General features: G+C 38.0%; 1 protein-coding gene across 4 annotated transcripts in view; it reads left to right on the forward strand.

Moving 5' to 3' along the window:
* Window positions 1–19,469, forward strand: part of pik3r3b (phosphoinositide-3-kinase, regulatory subunit 3b (gamma)) — a 240,886-nt gene that overhangs the window by 135,820 nt on the left and 85,597 nt on the right. For all 4 annotated transcript variants that reach the window (XM_024278243.2, XM_036211611.1, XM_024278244.2 and 1 more), the window contains 2 exons: window positions 4,908–5,100; window positions 7,570–7,655. In XM_024278243.2, coding sequence (XP_024134011.1) covers window positions 4,908–5,100; window positions 7,570–7,655 — 279 coding nt within the window. The remainder of the gene's footprint in view (window positions 1–4,907; window positions 5,101–7,569; window positions 7,656–19,469) is intronic.

Genomic DNA, 19,469 nt, shown 5'->3' on the forward strand with positions numbered 1-19,469 from the left:
TACCTCACTGATATAATTAAAGGGCTAAAAAAAAAAAACATGAGCTTTTAGTAGTTCAGGAGTTAAGGAGTCCGATAGTAGTTTAGTCTAAAATGCCTTATCCTATGATCACATGCACTTCCAACTAAAAAGCCATGTAAACGCGCGCACTTGTGCATTTCTGGCTTCTGCAAACAATACTCTTGTGTTAACTCATCGCCAAGTTTTTAACTTTTGGGTTCTACATACAAAACATGCCAAACTGTTGAAACTTACTCGGCTAAGATGGGTGGGTCATGTCCATAGGATGCCCAAAAGTCGGTTTCCTCTCTGCATCCTACACAGTGTCCTGAAAGATGGCAAAGACCAATTGGCCAACCTCGCTTGAGGTATAAAGATGGTTTGAAAAGAGATATAGAGGACATTCAGATAGATCCTGCTACTTGGACTGGTACATGCAGCGACAGAAGCAGATAACGTACCAGCCTAAAGAAGAGTATCCAAGTTGATGTAGGGAAAAACCTTGAAAGATTGGAAAAATATCGTGGCAATCCACCTACTTATGTTTAACCTCATGATATAGTCAGAAACAACTGCCAATCGACATATATGACACCAGGTTTTTCGTATATCGGAATAGAGCTGTGAAAGAAAAAACGTGGTACAAGAATTACAAGATTTGCAACGCTACGACATTTAGCACAAAGCTTCTTCCAGCTGTGTGACGTGCTGGTATTGAGTAGCGACAGTCCAGTGCGAACACCACATGCTAGAAGTGTTTCCAAGAGCCTATGCTCAGCGTGTTCTTGAATGTGCCACACATGCCTGGTATGTACATACTATCTTCTACAATTTAACATAAGAGAATACAATAGAACAGAATAGAACTTTGTAGATACCCATCGATACAGTTGATGATTGGACAGTCTACCATAGACTGATGGTGGTGGAGGGGCAATGGAACCCCCCCCCCCAATTTGACCAACAACGGTCACCCACAAACAGACAGTCATCCTCCTGCGTTTTTATGGATCGTAGCTGACCTACTAGTCAATAGAGGTCAAGGCCGGAGTGGAAACTTGGTCGCCCCATCTGGCCTCGTGGGAGGCTGGACAGCCAGGATTAACGGGTGATGAAGGTAGGGGGTGGAAGCGGTCACAACTCCATAATTGGACATGATATCTGTCAAAAAACTGAATTGCTTGTTGTCACAGTACAGAAAAACTGGTCAATGTGGGGAAACGCTGTCAAATTAGATGCCACTAACCTCAACAATACTTTTCCAACTTTTTCCTACAAAATGTGCTCTGACTTCACCAACCATAGATAGGATTGAGGAAAGAAAGGGAGTTTGTAATTGTGTTTTATCCTATAGTTTTTTCTAACAACAAAAATATCTTTAAAGTTATCTCATTATTAATAAATCAAGCAGTGTATTTGTTTTATGGAGGTCGTTTAGTATCAGTCGGCTGCCAAACACACTCTATGTTGTCCCGTCAGTTCTTTAACGTCCTTGTGGGCACTCAGTGTTATTGAGATTGATCGGAGCCCTCGAGTTCCCGTGCAGACAGACCAATCCACGGATGGCCAGTCAATATTCATCACCATTACAACACCTAGATACAGAGTACAAGGCTGCATGCAGACCAATGCATCACCCAAATTGCTGTTCTAGAAATGGATTGATGCAAAGGTGGACAGATTTCCACCACGAATGAAGCCGTTGTGTAACCTTTGACCCTCTTTCTACCTTTGAACAATTATCGTCCAATAAAATGACTAATGGGTGACAGAAGTCGACATTGTAAAAATATTGATTTTTTTTTAACTTGTCACTTTGATTGAGTTCATTACAAACTTTTTATTTTGGGATACTAAAGAAGGACAACATGATTATGATATTTATGTGATGTTATTATGTTTTGAAGTTGCATAACGAATGTAAAAAATTAATAGAAAATACCTTAATGAGGAAAATAAATTATGTACAAACCCTCATCCATCCCCCAAACCTTTTCAAAAATTGATTAAAATATGGTGACCCTCTAGTTTGTTCAGACACTAAAAGAATCTCTAGAAAGTTCCTGTTATGATTCTCTAAAACAGTGTTCCTGAATCCTTGAGCGTTGGGCTAATACTGGTCTGCAGAAAAAAAAGAACAACCCACATTCTTTCTGTTTTATTTATAGTGTGATTCTGAAGGAAGTTTTATTTTGGAAAGCTACTATTTCTCCCCACCGCACCAAACTCATTCTTGATGTGTATCAAGGTGCTCTGTCACTTGTGCGCTCTACTTTCTTAAAGTGGCTCTACTGACAGCTAAATTCCTACAGATTGCAAAGTTAACAAAAATAAACATCTTTTGAAGGTTTGCTTTTCCAGTACATTTAATCTGAAAGTGCACAGAATATTTATCAAACCACAACACAGAATACTGTGGAGTGATGTATTCAGTATGTGGAGTAAATAAATTGAATAAATTGAGCAAATAACTTAAAACACTACAACACTATATAAAGTTTTTAAAACCACATTAAAATAGTTTAATTACTATGTAGAAATATATCTAGTATAAATAAAACTAGTCATACTTGATGTATTGTGTTCATTCTGCACTCCTCATTGATGTTTGGAATTGTATCCTTGTATCCTAAATCGGCAGAATATTATTTTTTGTTGTTGTTTTGATTTAATTGTTTAAAGGGCCGGAAAATATTGTTTTTTCTTCTTTCTGTCCCCTTTTTCCTTTTATTTTTCTTTATGTGTGAGTTTGCAACTCATGGTTGTATTGTATGTTTCTCCTCTTATTAAAAAGAAATGAAAATGAATAAACTAAAAAAAAAGATTTTTACAAAGACATGTGACCATACAGTGGTATAATCGTCAACTGCACTGTTCAGTATCCCTGAGTCACACTGGTTGAAGTTTCGGCTAAAGGTGTCCTGGATCGATTTTAGGTCAATGAATCGAATTGAATCGTTCAAACTGAAACCAAAATCAAACGTGAAGCAAATCAGTGACCACAAATAGATTGTTTTCAGAATGGATTGTTACAACCCTAATACATAATCATAAGCATTTTTACACCTTAATCTTCTTCCAAATCCCTTTTTAAATCAATGTTTGACCTTTTTCTAAAGTTGTGTTTTGTTAGTTGTGAAAATATATATTTTTCATTTGTCCTAAAAACTCACCTTGGGAAAAAAGGAATCACAGCAAAAAAAAAAAAAAAACACTTGCAGATTCAAAATGGTGATGAATATAAACCACCAATTAAAAAAAAAACATCGTATTTTTACTTAGTGACTCAAATGTACATCTATGACAATTGTTAGGAGTTTGTGTTCAAGTTTAAGGTTAAAAATTTTGCATTATTTTTTGCTAAAACACGAGAAATACGTGTAGCACCAAATGATTTTGGGTTTGAACTTAATTTTTTTAAAGCAATAAAACAAGAGCATAAAAAGATATTTCTGGTTTAAAAAAAAGAAAAAGAAAAAAACCCTGAACAGAGACACTGACAGAGATGAATGGGTTTGTTGTGATGGTTCTTTGAAAAACGATTATTCTGCTGTTTGGTGTCAGATCTCTGCTCTCCTATTGAGCTTCCCCATCACTAACCCAGCACACACAGCGCTCAGCCACAGATGTTTTCTTGTTTACAGCTTGTTTGCCATGGCAGAGGGTCTGGTATGAGAGCGCTCATCAATATGTCTGGTCCTCCTCAAACTAGAAGCATTGTCTAAACTAATGCAAAAAAAGGATATAGGCATTACCTGCTGCTCCATCTCCCACTGATGCGTTCTACAATCATCCAAGTATGAAGGCCCTGTGTTTCTTCTCCATAGCAGCTGCCAGGCGAGCTGACAAGCAGCTTGCGGCTGTACTTGGTTGGAATTCAAATCACAGTGTCCTGCCAAGGCTTTACGTCTCCTCAAAGTCAGTAAGCAGTCGGAAACATCCTCGGATGGATATTGATGATGGAGGTGTGGGTCGGGCGGCGCAGCGGGGACGTCTCTTCCGTGTTTGTTGTATAGAAGTGAGGGGCTGAGATGGTTTTTAATGTTGGGGGATATGTTTATGTGTGTGTGTGTCCGGAGCATCTTCTCAGCTGTTCAGAAGGTGCCAACATACCCTCATCTGTGGACTTACACACCTTCTTTTTAAGATTTTTGAAGTGAAAGTAACGAGGTGATAGATATAAAATAAACTGTTAAGCTACGTTTTTATCTTTTATGGATTTCATTAAAGGATTTTAAAAAACAAAAAAAATGATATAAAAAATACGTTGATGTAGTAGGTTTCACAGGGTTAGGGCTGTTTTTTAAAGAAGATTGGAAAACTAGTTTCGAGGTCAATCGTAAAATTTTCTGCGGACATTTGTTAGATTGAAAAATAAACTAAAAGAAATGCATGTTTTCTAAGAGCACATCACCTTCACCGGGGCAAACAGTTTTAATTAAAATGTGACCTCCCAGCCATACTTACTGCACAACTGAAGCACAAAAATCCTCCCATTATTGTGATACGCAGCTGTGGCTTGTCACGTGTTCTGCCTGCAGGAGGTATGGCGAGGAGCGTTTATGGACAGCACCTGGTGTATCCCTTGACGTTATTTTTTATTTTTCAAAAAAGGAAAAAAAAAAGCGAAATATAGTTTTGGACAACTCCTGAAAAGCCTCAAAGATGCTGAAAATGATGGTGCTATTCCATCTTAAACACAAAAGTCTATACTAAAAAGGCCCATCTGTAGTTTTTGGGGATTCATTTCGAATCATTGCGTGACTTTATAAGCTAATACTGCTGTTATAGTAATACAGAGCCCTGGATTCAACAGTTTTTTGGGAACCCAGGGCCACCTCTGTTTGTAGTCTTTTTACTGTTTACTTGTTCAAAGATATAATTCAGGTTTTTCTGTTTCCTTCCAGAGAATCAGACAGTGGAGGAATGTGGGGAGAAGCTCAAAGGGATCCTGGAGTCTCCAAACATGCCCCAAGCCAACCACCAGCTGCTGGTCCGCCTCAGCAGGCACTGGGACCGGGTCGCCCAGCAGGGTCAGGCCAGCCCCCGGCTGCTGGCACAAGCATTTGCTGATGCTGTCTTCAAGCAAACTCCTCTCAGGTACATGAGGGTTTCATCTTTCATGAGCTCATTCCCAAGCACTTGAACCTGTCACAGCTTCATCAATTCTTCAGCTCTCCTCATGGCCTGGGGCTGACTGCAGCTCATGGGACTGAGCCTGCCTACCTGCTGGTCAGTCAGGGGATCAAATCCCAACCAAGAGGTCATCACCTATAAAGCTGGTCCTCACAAAATAAATATGAATGCGTTTTTTTTACAACACCCCCCCACCCCCCACACACACGCAGACACTTTTTTTTAATCAGTTACATTGTCCAGACATTGTGGCATGTAATAAACTTTTATATGACTTTAGTTGAATTGATTATACGTATTAAGAAAATTAAGAAATTATATAAAAAAACAAATTTTCCAAACTCTTATGGAGACCATTTATCAAATAATTTAAAGTGCCCACATTGTGCTTTATTTCCCCTCATTTTGTAAAATACAGATTTATTGTATTTCATTTTTGGAACTGTTGGTCTCCTCATAGTTGTAAACTAGTTTTAGACCGGTGAAATACTAGCATTAGCTGACGAAACAAAATTACAATAGGTTTAGGATCTTTCTACGGACCCCCTAAAGGGACATTTAGGTTAGATAAAAAATGAAATAAAAACTTTTTTTTTTTCTAAAAAAAGAAAAGAAAATATGGTTACTAACTGGTGCTTACTAGAAAGTGTCTGGTGCGCACCAGTTAGTAACCAGAATTTTTTTTTTTTTAAACTTCAATTTTTAAGATTTTTTTTTTTTTCAATTTTTCTTCAAATTCTACTTTGATGTTCCTTTAGGGGCTCCGTACCTTTCGATGCAGCCGTTAAAAAAATACTTTTTCTTTACTACCCACTGTTGGGCAAAGGCGAGGCAGGTACAACCTTTGCCTGGTTGTAACAGGGCCACACAACCACACACTCACATTCACAAGAGACAATTAAAAGATACCAACTAACATCTTAGTCACATGAACGCAAATCTGTACAGATGGAGGGTCGTAGAGAGGAGTGGCCACATCTTTATGGGGAGCGCAGGTGTGTCTAACACACCTTAACGCATGTCATGGAAGTAAGATTGTTGCATGTGTGGTAAATATATCATGAAGTTTTTATTTAAGGAAAATGTAAGTTCCACGCATTAATGAAGTACAGATGATTCTGTTGGATTGTGCCCTTACAGCACACTCTAGTCATTAGTAAGATGCACGTACTGGCTCCTTACTGAAAGGTTGCAAGGACAACGTGTACGAGTGCTATGTTGGTGTCTGTGAAATGCATACATAAACAACGCTCCGATTGTCTAATTTTGTCATTTCTAACAGTAACGCTACAACCACGGAGCGTGCTACAGGCGCACGCTTATCACTTGATCGGGACCAACTGGCCCCTTGCACAGTCCAAAGGATTTTTAGTGGTTGAAAAAATAAAAAATCCATACAACGTGCCTACATTTAATCTACTTCACCCTTACTTACTTATACCTTTTGTATTAGTGTTCAATACAACCCGCCGCCTGCAGCGTACCCATAGAAAAATTTGTATGAACATCGCCACTTTATGGCTCACCGAGTGGTCTACAATCTTTAATTTATGCCATCTGATGCCCCATACAGATATTTTTCATTTTCAGACAGCGCGTATCCACAATTGAATTTGTGACTTAAGTATAACCTATATTAGATGTTTTATGGGAGGAAATCGGGAAACCGGAGTGCCAGGAGAAAACCCATTCATGCACAGGGAAAAGCCTATTTGGAATTTCCCTGCCGGGATTTGAACCAGGCTCTTCACAGCGTGTAGCCCTTTAGTTTTTTCTTTGTGTGTAAAAATCTAAAAAGGTCCCCTTTGTGAAGGATAACTCAACTCATTGGTGGAAACACTTCTGTACAATTCAACATTTTGTTAAACAAATAACCAGGCAAGAAACATGAGCTTAAAAATACTTTCAAAACCCACTTTCAAATTCAAAATGGATGGTTTGGATCAAGCTCAAAGAGTTTCCTTCTGGTTCATGCTGCTTTTTTTTTTTACAGAGGAATTCCTCGTAGTGATGTGTGTAACTCAAAAATTTGTATTGTGTTTCTATGGTCACCAAATGACTTGTTGGTTTATTCCATGAGGAAATGTTGACGGTTCTGCAGTCACAGCGCAGTGTTGAGGTATTCTGACCCACCACACATCTGCTGTTGTTTGAGCTTCATGGCAGCACACCGGACGCCCTGCCCTCAGATCTTACGAAACCACTCGAACCAGAACAAAATAAACACAATACCGAGCTGCAAAACCATCCTGATGAGTTTCAACGTCATGGAGCTCCTTCGCTAAAAAACACATCATTGTTGAACATTCCTGCAGTCTCTTTCCACAAACACAATCACCCGAGTTTAGTTAGTCGGGCTCAGAGCCTCATCATCAAAGCAGCCCATTGAAATCCATATGAGACTTTTTTGTTTTTTTCTTTGCTCCCCCACAGGACAGACGTGAACCCAGAGCTTCACATCCGGATTTTGGAGGCTCTCATCACAACTGGAGGCCTTACAGAGATGCAAGCGGCACCAGGTAGGACAAAAATCAAGCAGCAAACATTCCAACAGAATGCCGTGGTTCTTCTCATGATGAACTTTCGGTTGTGTCACACATCCTTCTGTCTCGAACAAAGTGTGTTCATAGAATGTGTGAAAGCATACTCTTGATTAGCTGTTATGTAGAAAGTCTGGTAAGAAAAGTTAAAGATTTCTAGACGTGTTGCTTGATGTTTTTTTGATCTGATTTGGGTTCTGCACTAAAAGTTGCATTTAGAAGTCTTAATTTGTTTGAAAAAAAGAAATGATTGTGCACCTTATAAAGGATCAATTCTTCTCATTTTTCTGCAAACAAGGTGAACTGTTATTGTAGTGTTATGGTAACGTGGCTATAGTATCACGGTGTCAAGAGAAAAGCTGCAGAAAGGTTTGGTAGCTTAACAGCAGCTGAGCTGGTGGCCCTCATGTGTGGAGGGCCAAAATCTGAAACCTGCTGCATTATTGTAGCATGTCCAGAACACAGATCTTTACTTGCTGAGTAATGATGTACCCTTTATCTTGATCTCACTCTCATTTTGCACATTTGTGGAACCTGTAAAGATGAAAAACTCAGTTTTCGTCTGAACTTGGGCTCACAGTGTCAGACAAATGGGACAAATATTGTTTTTGATCTCTGCAAACATGCAGAGTTGTGTATCTTTGTTTTTGTATTTGCAACACGTTTGCACATTAGCTTTCTGGTTTTTGTCAGCAGAGAATTAACTAGAAATATACATTCAAGGGACTAATTTCCAAACCTTCCTGTCAACAATTTTATTGTGGACTCTAACATTGCATGTTTTAAAAGTACTGAGTAGGAATTTTAACTGTCCTTTGAAGTTACACGTTATGTCATAGGCTGTATGGTGGAGTAGTGGTTAGCCTTCTCCCCTCAGAGTGAGAAGGCACAGGTTCAAATCCCAGCTGGGACCTCTCTGTGTGGAGTTTGCGTGTTCTCCCTGTGCGTGTGTGGGTTTTTGTCGTTCTCTCCAGTTTCCTCCCAAAGTCATAAAATGTGGTTCATTGGATAACTGGTGATTTTAAATTGTCCCTAGGTGTGCATGTGCATGTGTGTGTGTTAGGCCCTACTACAGACTGGCGATCAGTATTTAAACTGTGTTTCTTTATTCAAATTGTTCTTTGTGAATTTTGACGCAGGTACTACTGTTGGCAGGCCATAATACTTTCAGATGCATCCACTTGTAGATGACTAATCCATATACATCCTTGTTTTCTTCGTCTGAGCTGTCTTCAGTTTGATAGCTCTAATATTACTCGCCATTATTGTTGCGGCGGTAGCGGGAAAGAGGGTTATCAGATGGGTGATGGTAGGTGGGGGCGGGTTTACTTCATCCCAACCGCCCCAATCACAACTCTGAGGCAAATTTCAAATGAACTCCTGCTTTTCTGTAGAACTATGTTCTGGAAAATGTCACAGGCTTTTTATTTGGGCTGAAAACGGCACAAGCATAACTGAAAAACCACTGTGGGTGATCAGAGTGGAGCTTCAAAGCAGATGGAATGAGTAAACCACAAGTTATTTATCCTAAGTTGTCTTGAGCTATCTAAGCTAAAACTCAGAAAAACTAAATGAACGTAATGGAACACCAGAATATTTTACTTACTGTCTTGGCTACCAAATAAATCAAGTAAACATAATTGAAGTTCAGCATGGCAGTATTTTGGGTTCTCTGGATTTTGAGGTCTACAACCCTCATTTAATTCAAAATTAAAGTAACCTTGCAGAAGATTCCATAATCTTAATGGCCTTATCAATCGACTTAAGTTGGAAACCTACACAGATTTTAAAAAATAGACTGGTTCTATTTATTTTCCTCAGTCCAAAAGCTTAACCTAATATTAGACTGCTCCAAAATAGAACATTTTTCACGTTAACCCATGCCTCAGATCTCCAAACTGGCTTTGGTCTATAGGGCTGTGGGTCGTTGCTTAGGTGGCGATCTAATTTGATACATGAATCAAACCACAATTCTAACTTTTTAATATAATGTTTGTTTCTGTGACTGTCTTTTTACCGGATCTATGAAAATTAAAATTATTTGTTTTAAATCACAATCATTTATATCTTTGTTTAGAAAAATAGATCAGAACCAACAAAACTGATAAAAACACAAAGATTGAAATAGAAAAAAAGTGTTGTTTATCATTTTAAACAAGTTTTTTTTTTTTTTTGTCAACCTTCTGGTTAAGTTCAGCAGTAACATAAAAAACATAAAAAGCATAAAAAATCATTGTTGTTTTTGATCATTTAATTACAAAACCAGAAAATGTTCTCCACAGTTTTTCCATCCTCAAAGTTCTTCAACATTTTACATTCTAAGCATTAAATATTAGTGCAGAGCCTGTAAGACAAAAGTTTTTTTTTTTTTTTCTGCGGCAGAATCAACTGATTCACATTGATCACATTCGCCCTTTGGCTGTGCAGAGCTGCATATCAGCACGCAGCTGCGTTTCTCTGCTGAAGTTACGGTTATTGTGTCAACTGTTGACGAGTTACCGTAAACACTGGAGCTAAAGCTCCGGTGTTTAAGCTATTTTGTTTTTTCAGAACTTGTCTCAGTGAGCGGAACTTCAGTCTCAGTCTTTGAACAGAATAAAAGCTCTCGTTAGTTTTACTTTGAAAACCAGAAGCTTCACGACACGAAGATTTGTTTCTCTCCGGTGAAAGTACCGCTGCTCTTTCGGTTTTGTTTTAGTTCATAAACTTGAAATCCAACATTATTTTGCATTTCAGAGCAAAAAAAAATACATCGCCCCAAGATAATATTTTACTACAATCTACAATATTCATAAAGATCATGAATCAGCGATCTTAGATGCCGCGAATATTTGTATTCGAAATTTCAGGGGAAGATTGTGAGAATCCGAGCACCTGGATATTCGTTACAGCCTTACGTTGGTCTCTATTCTGAAGTCTGTTGCTACTCCCAGAATTCTGAAGGTCAGCTCTCTGATGCTTTATCTTCTGTGCCAAACCGTCAATTCCAGCTTTATTATGTAACTCTCACAGCAAAAATGCAGAGGTTGACATGAAGAATGTGCTCCCAGAGGAACCGGGGTGCAAGTCATTGAACTAAATGTGGTGGAAACATCAATCGGGGCCTCGTAAAGACGAAAGAAAGGTCAAACAGCGGGAATGTTACTGATTGCGAGTCAGTGTGCCGAGGTCATTGTGAGTGGGCAAATGTCAGAAACTCAGTGTGTGTTTGGCTGAGGCAGTGTCTATAATAGATGCTCCAGGGTTGTTTTTTCCTGTATGTTGCAGTACTCGTAAGCACAAACAGGATGATACACTCATGTATTTTTCTCAGCAGGAATACAGTCAAAACATTTTTTCAATCAAAACTATATTTTTATGTTTCAGGCTTTGATTAATTAGGAAAAAGCATTTTTTTTCATTGTAATATTTATCCATATTATTCCATCTTCAGAGCCTCCTGAATCCCTATGTTTTTGGAGTGTGGGAGGAAGGCAGAGCGCCCAGAGAACACATGTATGTGCTCAGAGAGAGCACGCTCTAAGATGAGAGCCACTCTGCCAACAAGCAGCCCCATCCATTACAAAGCAGAAAAAAAATAAAAAAATTGTCTATATATATAAAAAAAAGGGGGGGGGGGCTAAGGCGCTGCCTTGTGGAACACCAACATTAGACCAATCAAAAGGATCTTCAACAAATATTTTATCTCTGATTTTTCATGAGGTGTAATGAGTTGCCTGAGATTGATGCCAATCCGGTGTAGGAAGAAAACCCTGGGGTCTCACGAGCCAAAGCTGATCTCCTGATTGGTTGACGCGATGCATCTTTTTTACCAGGTTCTAATATAAAAATATTGTGATGTGATACCCAAAACGTGCTGCTGCCAGACCCCTACGCTCAAGTCGTAGCGCCTCTGATAGTGTCTGTCCATTGACTTAGCATTGACTGGACGCCCCTGTTGCATAAATCACATTTGTTTTGAACGTAGCTTAATGGTGGTGAAATTGTTTGGTTTTTAAGCATCAATGCATCTTGTGCTGTTATGCAATTTTCTACTTTCTACTGTAAATATCTTTAAACAATCCAGTTGTCTTTGACCCAGGGTACAGAGGACGCTTGTTAAGATTAGGTTAATACGCTAGCTACAATTTGATGGACATTTGTATTGATAGAGTTTGACTTTATGTCTTTCTTTCAATCAAATAAAACACAAACAAATCTTCCATCGTTGCCATTCTGAGCTGTTGGGACTTATTTCAAGACGACTTGGAAATGTATGCTTCTTTATGGAATTTTTTAAAATAAAAACCAAGATTTATGGAAACAAGCACACCATTTCATCAACGTATTCCTAGTTACATTTCTAAAGAGCTTTACATAAAAGCTGCAATGCATTGCACTATTCATTAGCAAGCATAATGTAGCGCGGCCTGCAGCTGCGTCCTCCTGTCTGTGATTCACTGCAGCGCACCTTTGATCTGAAACACACAACATTAATTCTGCAGTCCTGTGATGCAATTATTCAAATGTCAGCACTTGGCATCGCCGCTCTGCGCCAACACGGAGGTGTTCGGTCATTCGCTGGGCGAAGGTGACACCGTGCGCAGTGACGGCCCCGTCTGCTCTTTGCCTTGATGAATGTGTGCTGAGAAAACGGGGAGGGGTGTCAGGCTGAAACCGAGGGTCAGGTTCATGCGTGAGCATTTTTCTCACCCATTACACCACCCACCCCACCTCATCTCCACACAGCATTAGCAGAGGTCAGGGATCAGCGGAGTGCCTGGTGGCTGTGTGTTAACCCCCTCAGCAGAGCTGTGAGAGGCCGTCGACGCCTCAGGAGAGCCGCCCTCTCAGTCCGTTTGTGGATATATGACGGGTACTCCACCTGAGTGCTCCTTCAGGGCGTTTGGGTGTGTGCTTTTTCTCTCTGTGGGTTAACGCTCACATGAGAGGTGATGCCTCATCCTGAGGAAGAATAAACAAAAAAAGAAGCAACTTTTTCAGTCGCTATTAGGCAATTAAGTCAAGTTGGTCAGTTAAGTGCTTTTTGTGAATACATTTTCACTCCCAGAATGTCAACACTATTGTTTAATACATTGACTTGGTTTAGTATAGCTTGAAGGCCAGTAAAATAAAAAAACTTATAGTTAAAGTCCTGCTCCTATCCCCTTTTGTAAAATTGTTCCCAGTGGTCTATTAATTATGATTATGTCATTTTTAGTCAAAATTCACAAGTGTAGGGGCCTTTCTAGGTTTTGTAGACTGGCAGTAGTTCATTAGAAGTTTGTCTCTGGGTTGTGGGCAGGACTGTTGTCGAACAATAAAGTAATCCTAAGAAATGTAAATTTAATCCTAAAATGCCACAAAAACATGTTAAAAACACCTTAAACACAATTGTCATTGGAGTAGGTCTTTTATTTTTTGGCAATTATCACAGGGCTTTAAATCTTATACTGTTTAATTAACATTGTTATCATTTAGATTTTAGATCAGAGGGAAGAAAATATATGTTTTCCTTTTCTCCAGAAAACACAGAATTCCTCTCTAAACCCTGGAGTAACACATACTTTAATAAAACCATAATATGATCAAAGTTTTATTTAACTTTCTATGATTTTTTATTACTTTGAAAGACATTTAAAAGTTCCTGAAAGCCTGTTGGGTTCCAGGAGATCATCTCCTTTAAGGACAAACAGTCTTCAGGAGCACGGCCTTTAGAACTTCTATCTGCCTGGAGGCCCGCAGCGAAAATACCAACGGAAATGTGACTTTATATTCAATTCATGAGATGTTCACAGTTACAATGAGCATCCATGCATGAGTTTGTCCTTGTTTGTAACACAAGAATGGAGTTTATCTGGATTTGGAGACATCAATTTTCCATGTGTATATCCAGTCAGAAACTGTGTGTTTGAGCCTTTTCACACAAAACCCATCTTAATCCCAGAGGAGCAAAGTGTCAGTTTAACATTCAGAATAATCCAGCTGTCAGGGGTCAGGCACAGGGCACACACACACAGGCAAACACACCCCCCACACACACATTATTATACGATGTGTGAATTTGTGTAAGGCGTCATGGTTGTGTAATGTGATTAAAATCCCATCACGGCTTAACTTTAAGTGAGTGTTTATTAGTGTTTCTTTGCCTTTGCGTCTTTGTGTTTTAAAGTAATCTCAAGAGATTTTCAGCTACGCTCTTTTTTCCCCCATAATGCATGAAGGTTGTTCTTTCAAATTAAAACTTTTGTCCCAATTTGTGATAGTTGCAAAAATGAGAAAACATTTTTTGCACCTTTTTGTTCTCCTTTAATCAATTCAATTAGGATTAAAAAAAAAAACATCTTCATATATAAATTAATAACTATAATACAATAAGATACGATCTGATAGGATGCAATACAATATCTAAATATGAAATATAAATAAAGCAAAATTTCTTATTTTGAAAAAAAAAATGTTTATACGCCTCAAACTTTGGCAAATGTGTTTTTTAGGATTACATTTGCAAGTTGCTAGATAAAAGATTGTTGAGGCAATAAAGGTTATTCAAAACTCCTAATAGTTGTGATAGATGTCATAGAGATATATACTCGGTACAGATAATCTCTGAAACCAGCAATCAGTAACTACTGAGCTCCTGGTTGGTCAAAGTTCAACATGGTTTAATTTGCAACACGTTTAGTGGTCACACCTATTGCTCATAATGTCTTGCCGAGAAACGGTTGTAAAACCTAGCGTAGCTACGGAAGAACGCAAGAGTTTTGAACGCGGAAGCATGGAGCGTGTGTTTACATACACTATTCGTTGGAACTGGCCGTTTGAACAAACGTTGCTGGAGGTGACTTTATAAAATCCAAACCGCCGATTTAAAGAAAAAGAAATATTTGACCCTAGTGGTCATTTGAGAAACTGCTGCATTTTGTAGCTTTCAATTCAAGAACCTCTACAAACATTGTTGGATAGCAACAAATAAGATGATATTTCCATACCGTGCCAAACTGATTTTTACTGTTGACAAGCAAATAACAAAATCTGCTGTGAACACTCGTGTCCTTTGCATATTGAACTCGCATCACTCTAACATTTGTCCACCAAAAAAAATCTAATTTTATGTAAATACAAAAATATGAGTGGCTTCTATTTTTCTTCACCGACTCTAAGCCTCATTCCCATGAGTCTTTTCTGATGTTTTCTCTCCCCACCAGTGCTCCGTCTTCATTTTTTCCTATTTTCTTTAATTTTTCATGGCAATGTGGAACGAATTACATGATTTCCCAAAAAAAGTCTATGGGAAATTGTGTCTCACATAACAAAACACCTCACAGAACAAACGCACAACTGGAACCAATCATGTTAGTTCTGTGAAGTATCACTGCATGATATTTACTGTCAAGTGGACAGCTTGGTACCAGACAGTGCTAAGACTAATAGCTAAAGCAATTTTCTATATAGACTATTTTAAAAAATAGATATATATTGTGGAAAAGTGTATTCATTTCCATAACTCAATTTAAAAGAAAAATAAACATTCATAGATTAAAGGCCCACTGCTTAATTGATTATAGGTATTTATGTGTTTATTTTTACATAAATTGAGGTTCCAGCTCATAAAACCTACAAAAACACAATTTGAAATTAGAAAACGGTGGAGAAATTCCAATTTACTTCACAGTTTTTGTAAAAGAGGGGAAAAAAGAGATTTTGATCACATCAAATCAATCAAAATACAATATTTTTTAAATAATATGTCAGTCTTCAATACTTCAATAGTCTGGGCAAGAGCCAGGTGGAGGATGAAATCTGCATCTCCATCAAGATCCTCAGTAGAGAAATCATGAAGTCCTCTAGACCACATGTGTTTAAGTCAAGGCCCAGGGCCAGATCCGGACCACCGGTTAAAATACCGCCCTTCCACACCATTTTATTTTAACGTTATTAATGGAACAATGTTGTCTTGCGCTTTTTTCTAACTTGTATAATTTAAAAAATATATATTTTTATATATTTTTTCAGTTGATTGTTTATATTCATAGTTATGTTAAAAAGTTATGTTTTTAAAGTTGTAAAAATGTAGTTTTATTGTGTTCAATGAAAGTTTGTCCTGTTAGGCCCGCAATCTATGGTGTGTTTTGGATTTTGGCCCAAGGACTAAAAACCATTTCAAATTAAATTCTTGTTTATATTCCATTGTAAAACTTTACCCAATAATGTCAGCATTTTTTTTTCTTTTGTTTACCTACCCTCTGATTGCATAAAAGCTGAAAAACAATCGTAACAATATTATAAAAACGTTTTCTACACTAGCTGTTGTTGTTCATTTCTTGTCATATCAATTTATTAGTCGCCACATCAAATCAGCTTTCACCGATCTGCACACTTGATTTGGCAGAGAGGTTTTAACACCGGATGGCCTTCCTGACACAACCCTGTGTTTATCCGGCACAGGGAAACCCTGACTCAGGTCCCCATGAGGCTACATAGGTATTCTGCAGTGTGAGGGGCCTAGCCCAAGGATTCACACTGGAGTAAGCTCATCGCGTCCCCTGGGAAACAAACCCTGGTTACCCATCTGCCAGTCCAACATGCAGCCAACAGAGACATCCAGCTGCATGTTTGCTACACTAGCTAGCATGCTGAAATAGAAAAAAAATATCACCAAAGTTCCTTTACTTGCAGAAGGCTTTATGTAAATACATAATAGTTTGCTCCTGTGAGCATTTTCTTTTACAACTCTGAAGCCATTAAATCTCCTAAAACGTTTCTGTCTTTGGTGGGTTTTCACAAACTAGCTGCACATTTACATAAGCAAACAATAGATCGCGACTAAAACATGCTGGGGTGAAAAACTGCATTTAAAAAGTTACATTTGGAGAATTGTCTTCCTCTCCACAGCCACACTCAGCCCTGCTCTGCCTCACCCTGAGCTCAATTTACAAGAAGATTATCTTCTAACACCCATCATCCAGCGCGCTGCCCTCTGCTTGACTTGTTTTATAATGTTGGAGTAAGCTCTGCGCATGTTTACGTCCATGCTCTGCTCTGATGCGCTCGTGTAGAGCTTGAATTAACATCAAACAGCTCGTGGCTGCAACGTTTATCCCTTCGTATGTAATTTTAAAGAGCATAAGGTCAGGGAAGCTGCACTTCCTGCCTTTTGCCGCAGTAATCCTCGCTTGTTTACGGATTGGATCAACATATTTCACATACGTTCAACTTCAGGAGAAGCATTAATTGGAGTTTTATCTATCAGGGATTTCTTAAAAGGCCATTTCTGTGCAATCTGGATTGCATTATTTCACAGTTCGAAATTTTATTCATGCAAAACTTTAAGGAATGTTGTCTTTTTTTGAAAAATTGGCAAGAAACCCAAGAGCTTCTTCTCAGATTCTATAAGCCTCACTTTGGATTTGGATAATGATTGTAAATTCCAAAAATAGTCTGTTTGGATTATTCCAATAGGAAGTCTCTTATCTCTAAAAAGATTACTTTTCAGTTGTGTAGCAAATTTGTACATTTCATTGAATCTGTGTTGTAGGATTAAGAGTTCAAATGAAATCTTAGCCACCAGAGAAAACCGTCTGAGGTTGTAACCTTTTGCCTTTAGGTATTTGGTATTATATATGTGTTATATTCAGGAGGGAGGGGATAAAATGAAAACTAATAATCCCAAAACGGATCAATTTGGATTTAAATTGTTTCCTTTTTTTCATGGAAATCAAGGATTCACCAAATCCTTTGTCATAATTTTTTTATCCGACTCATTTTGAAATTAATTTAAACAGTAATAAAGATTAAACTTTTGTTTTTTTTCCCAGGAAGTTAGTGTCAGGAAGTTATTTTGCAGATCTGCAGGACACTGGGAGCACTCTCGCACACATTCACACCTTTGGTAGAGGTGTGGGTCATCACCAACTGTGTGTGAACATTTGCTACTGAAGGGCAGCTGTGGTGAAAAGATGAGGTCGTCCAGAGATATCAGCGGATCTTCTCTGTCTGCCACCAGGATTAACTGATAGTCATGGTTTTCCTGCCCAAAAGTCAAAACACCAAAAAACACGCCCAAGACGTCTAACTTTGAGACAATTTTTAATGAAATTAGATCTGCCATTTTTGCAGTCAGAGCAAAAAATAAGAAAAAAGACTTGAGCTTTATTAACAACCACCAAGGAACAAACGTGAGCTCATGTATGCTTTTTCCCAAAATATTAAGGATATTAGGAGTTCTGATATAACTTTAACTTTTGATGGTGGAAAAAAATAAAGAAATCTCTTTATGAAAATATCAAAGAGTGGTTTGAATTTTTAAAACTAGCTCTTGTGAATACAAAATATTTCTTGTCAGACAGTAAGAAGGCCCCAGTTTGCGTATGGAGTTTGCATGTTTTCCCCGTGCTTGTGTGGGTTTTCTCCAGGAACTCTGGCTTCCTCCCACCACCCAATATCATGCTTCATAGGTTTATTGGTTTCTCTAATTGCTGGGCTAAGTTGGCACTGGTACTGCAGCGTATGGAACTACTGGTACCGTATAAAAACACAAAGTACAGTTTAAATATATATATATATATATTAATCATAATATAAAATCACACGCAAAATTGTTAATTTAGAACATTTATTTTTAAGCCATTGGAACATTGGGTCTAAAACTTTTGTTAATTCACCTCTGTATTTTCAATTTGAAAGACTACCTGGTTGCTTATTTGATTTCATTTTAATCAGCACAACCACACTTCCGTAACACTGCCTTTATTTAGTCATTTTTCCATGTTATATTCACACACTAGACATAAAATCATGCAAAAACAGAAAATTCTGTCTGGAACAATGAGATTCATTTTGCTGTGGAAACCCCAAAAATGTTTAACAAACTGTTTTTACAACATAGAGTTAAAGTTTCAGGTGTAATTTCATAAAAACAACAAGAATAAAATTTCTCAACAAACTAATCAGCATGTTTTTGAATGAAAATACAAAAAAAAATCCTGGCTAAAGTCACACCATGCATCCCAAAAATAATAATTTCTCTCCTAAGAGCACTGCTGTTTACATTTTTCCTGGAATTCTGTTTTTCTTTTATTTCCTTATTTTCCAGCTTTTTCCTTTTTTTCTCTCATAAACTCTCTTTATTATGCTTATGAAAAATAAATCTAATTTTTGGGAGTCATTTTTTGGGAGCTGGATTTCAGGTTGGCTGCTCTTAGGTGAGGGCGTGTCTGCCTTCCGTGGCGTCGAGGGGTGGGACTTTCGCGAAGAACTGCGGCGTTTCCTCACCAACACTGGTGCTCGTTATTGTGGAAAATTCATGTAGGTTCCCATCCCAAAATAAAATAAAAGTCGGTTTCGTCTCTGGATTTCTCATTGCAGACAGCTCTGTTTAGATTCCCCCCTTTCATAGCAGGTGCTTTGTGGCTTCATTACAGCCGTCAGATTGACATTCATTCTCTGGCTTATTCATTAAAATAGGTTTTGTCCAAAAAATGCAAATAAATGCCATATTATCTCTTAAATTTAATAAAATCCCAATCACAGGATGTAAATAAAAGTATAAGCTTATTTTAAACAGTTTTACGGCAGGAGGCCTGAGCGCAATTAATAAACATTAACAAATTAATTATGTTCTATTAATCGCAAGCTTTAAAGCACGTCAATATTCACAGCCCTAATTTAAACATATATAAACATATAGACACTGTTGTAATTTAATATTGTAATATTTTAGTTACATTTACAAATCAATGTTTAATTGGCAGAAGAGCATAAATATTGTGCTTTTTTTTATCACAAAGTGAGACTTTGTGACTCTCGTTGGGT

The sequence above is a fragment of the Oryzias melastigma genome, linkage group LG4 (genome assembly GCF_002922805.2).
Source record: "Oryzias melastigma strain HK-1 linkage group LG4, ASM292280v2, whole genome shotgun sequence".
NCBI lineage: Eukaryota > Metazoa > Chordata > Actinopteri > Beloniformes > Adrianichthyidae > Oryzias > Oryzias melastigma.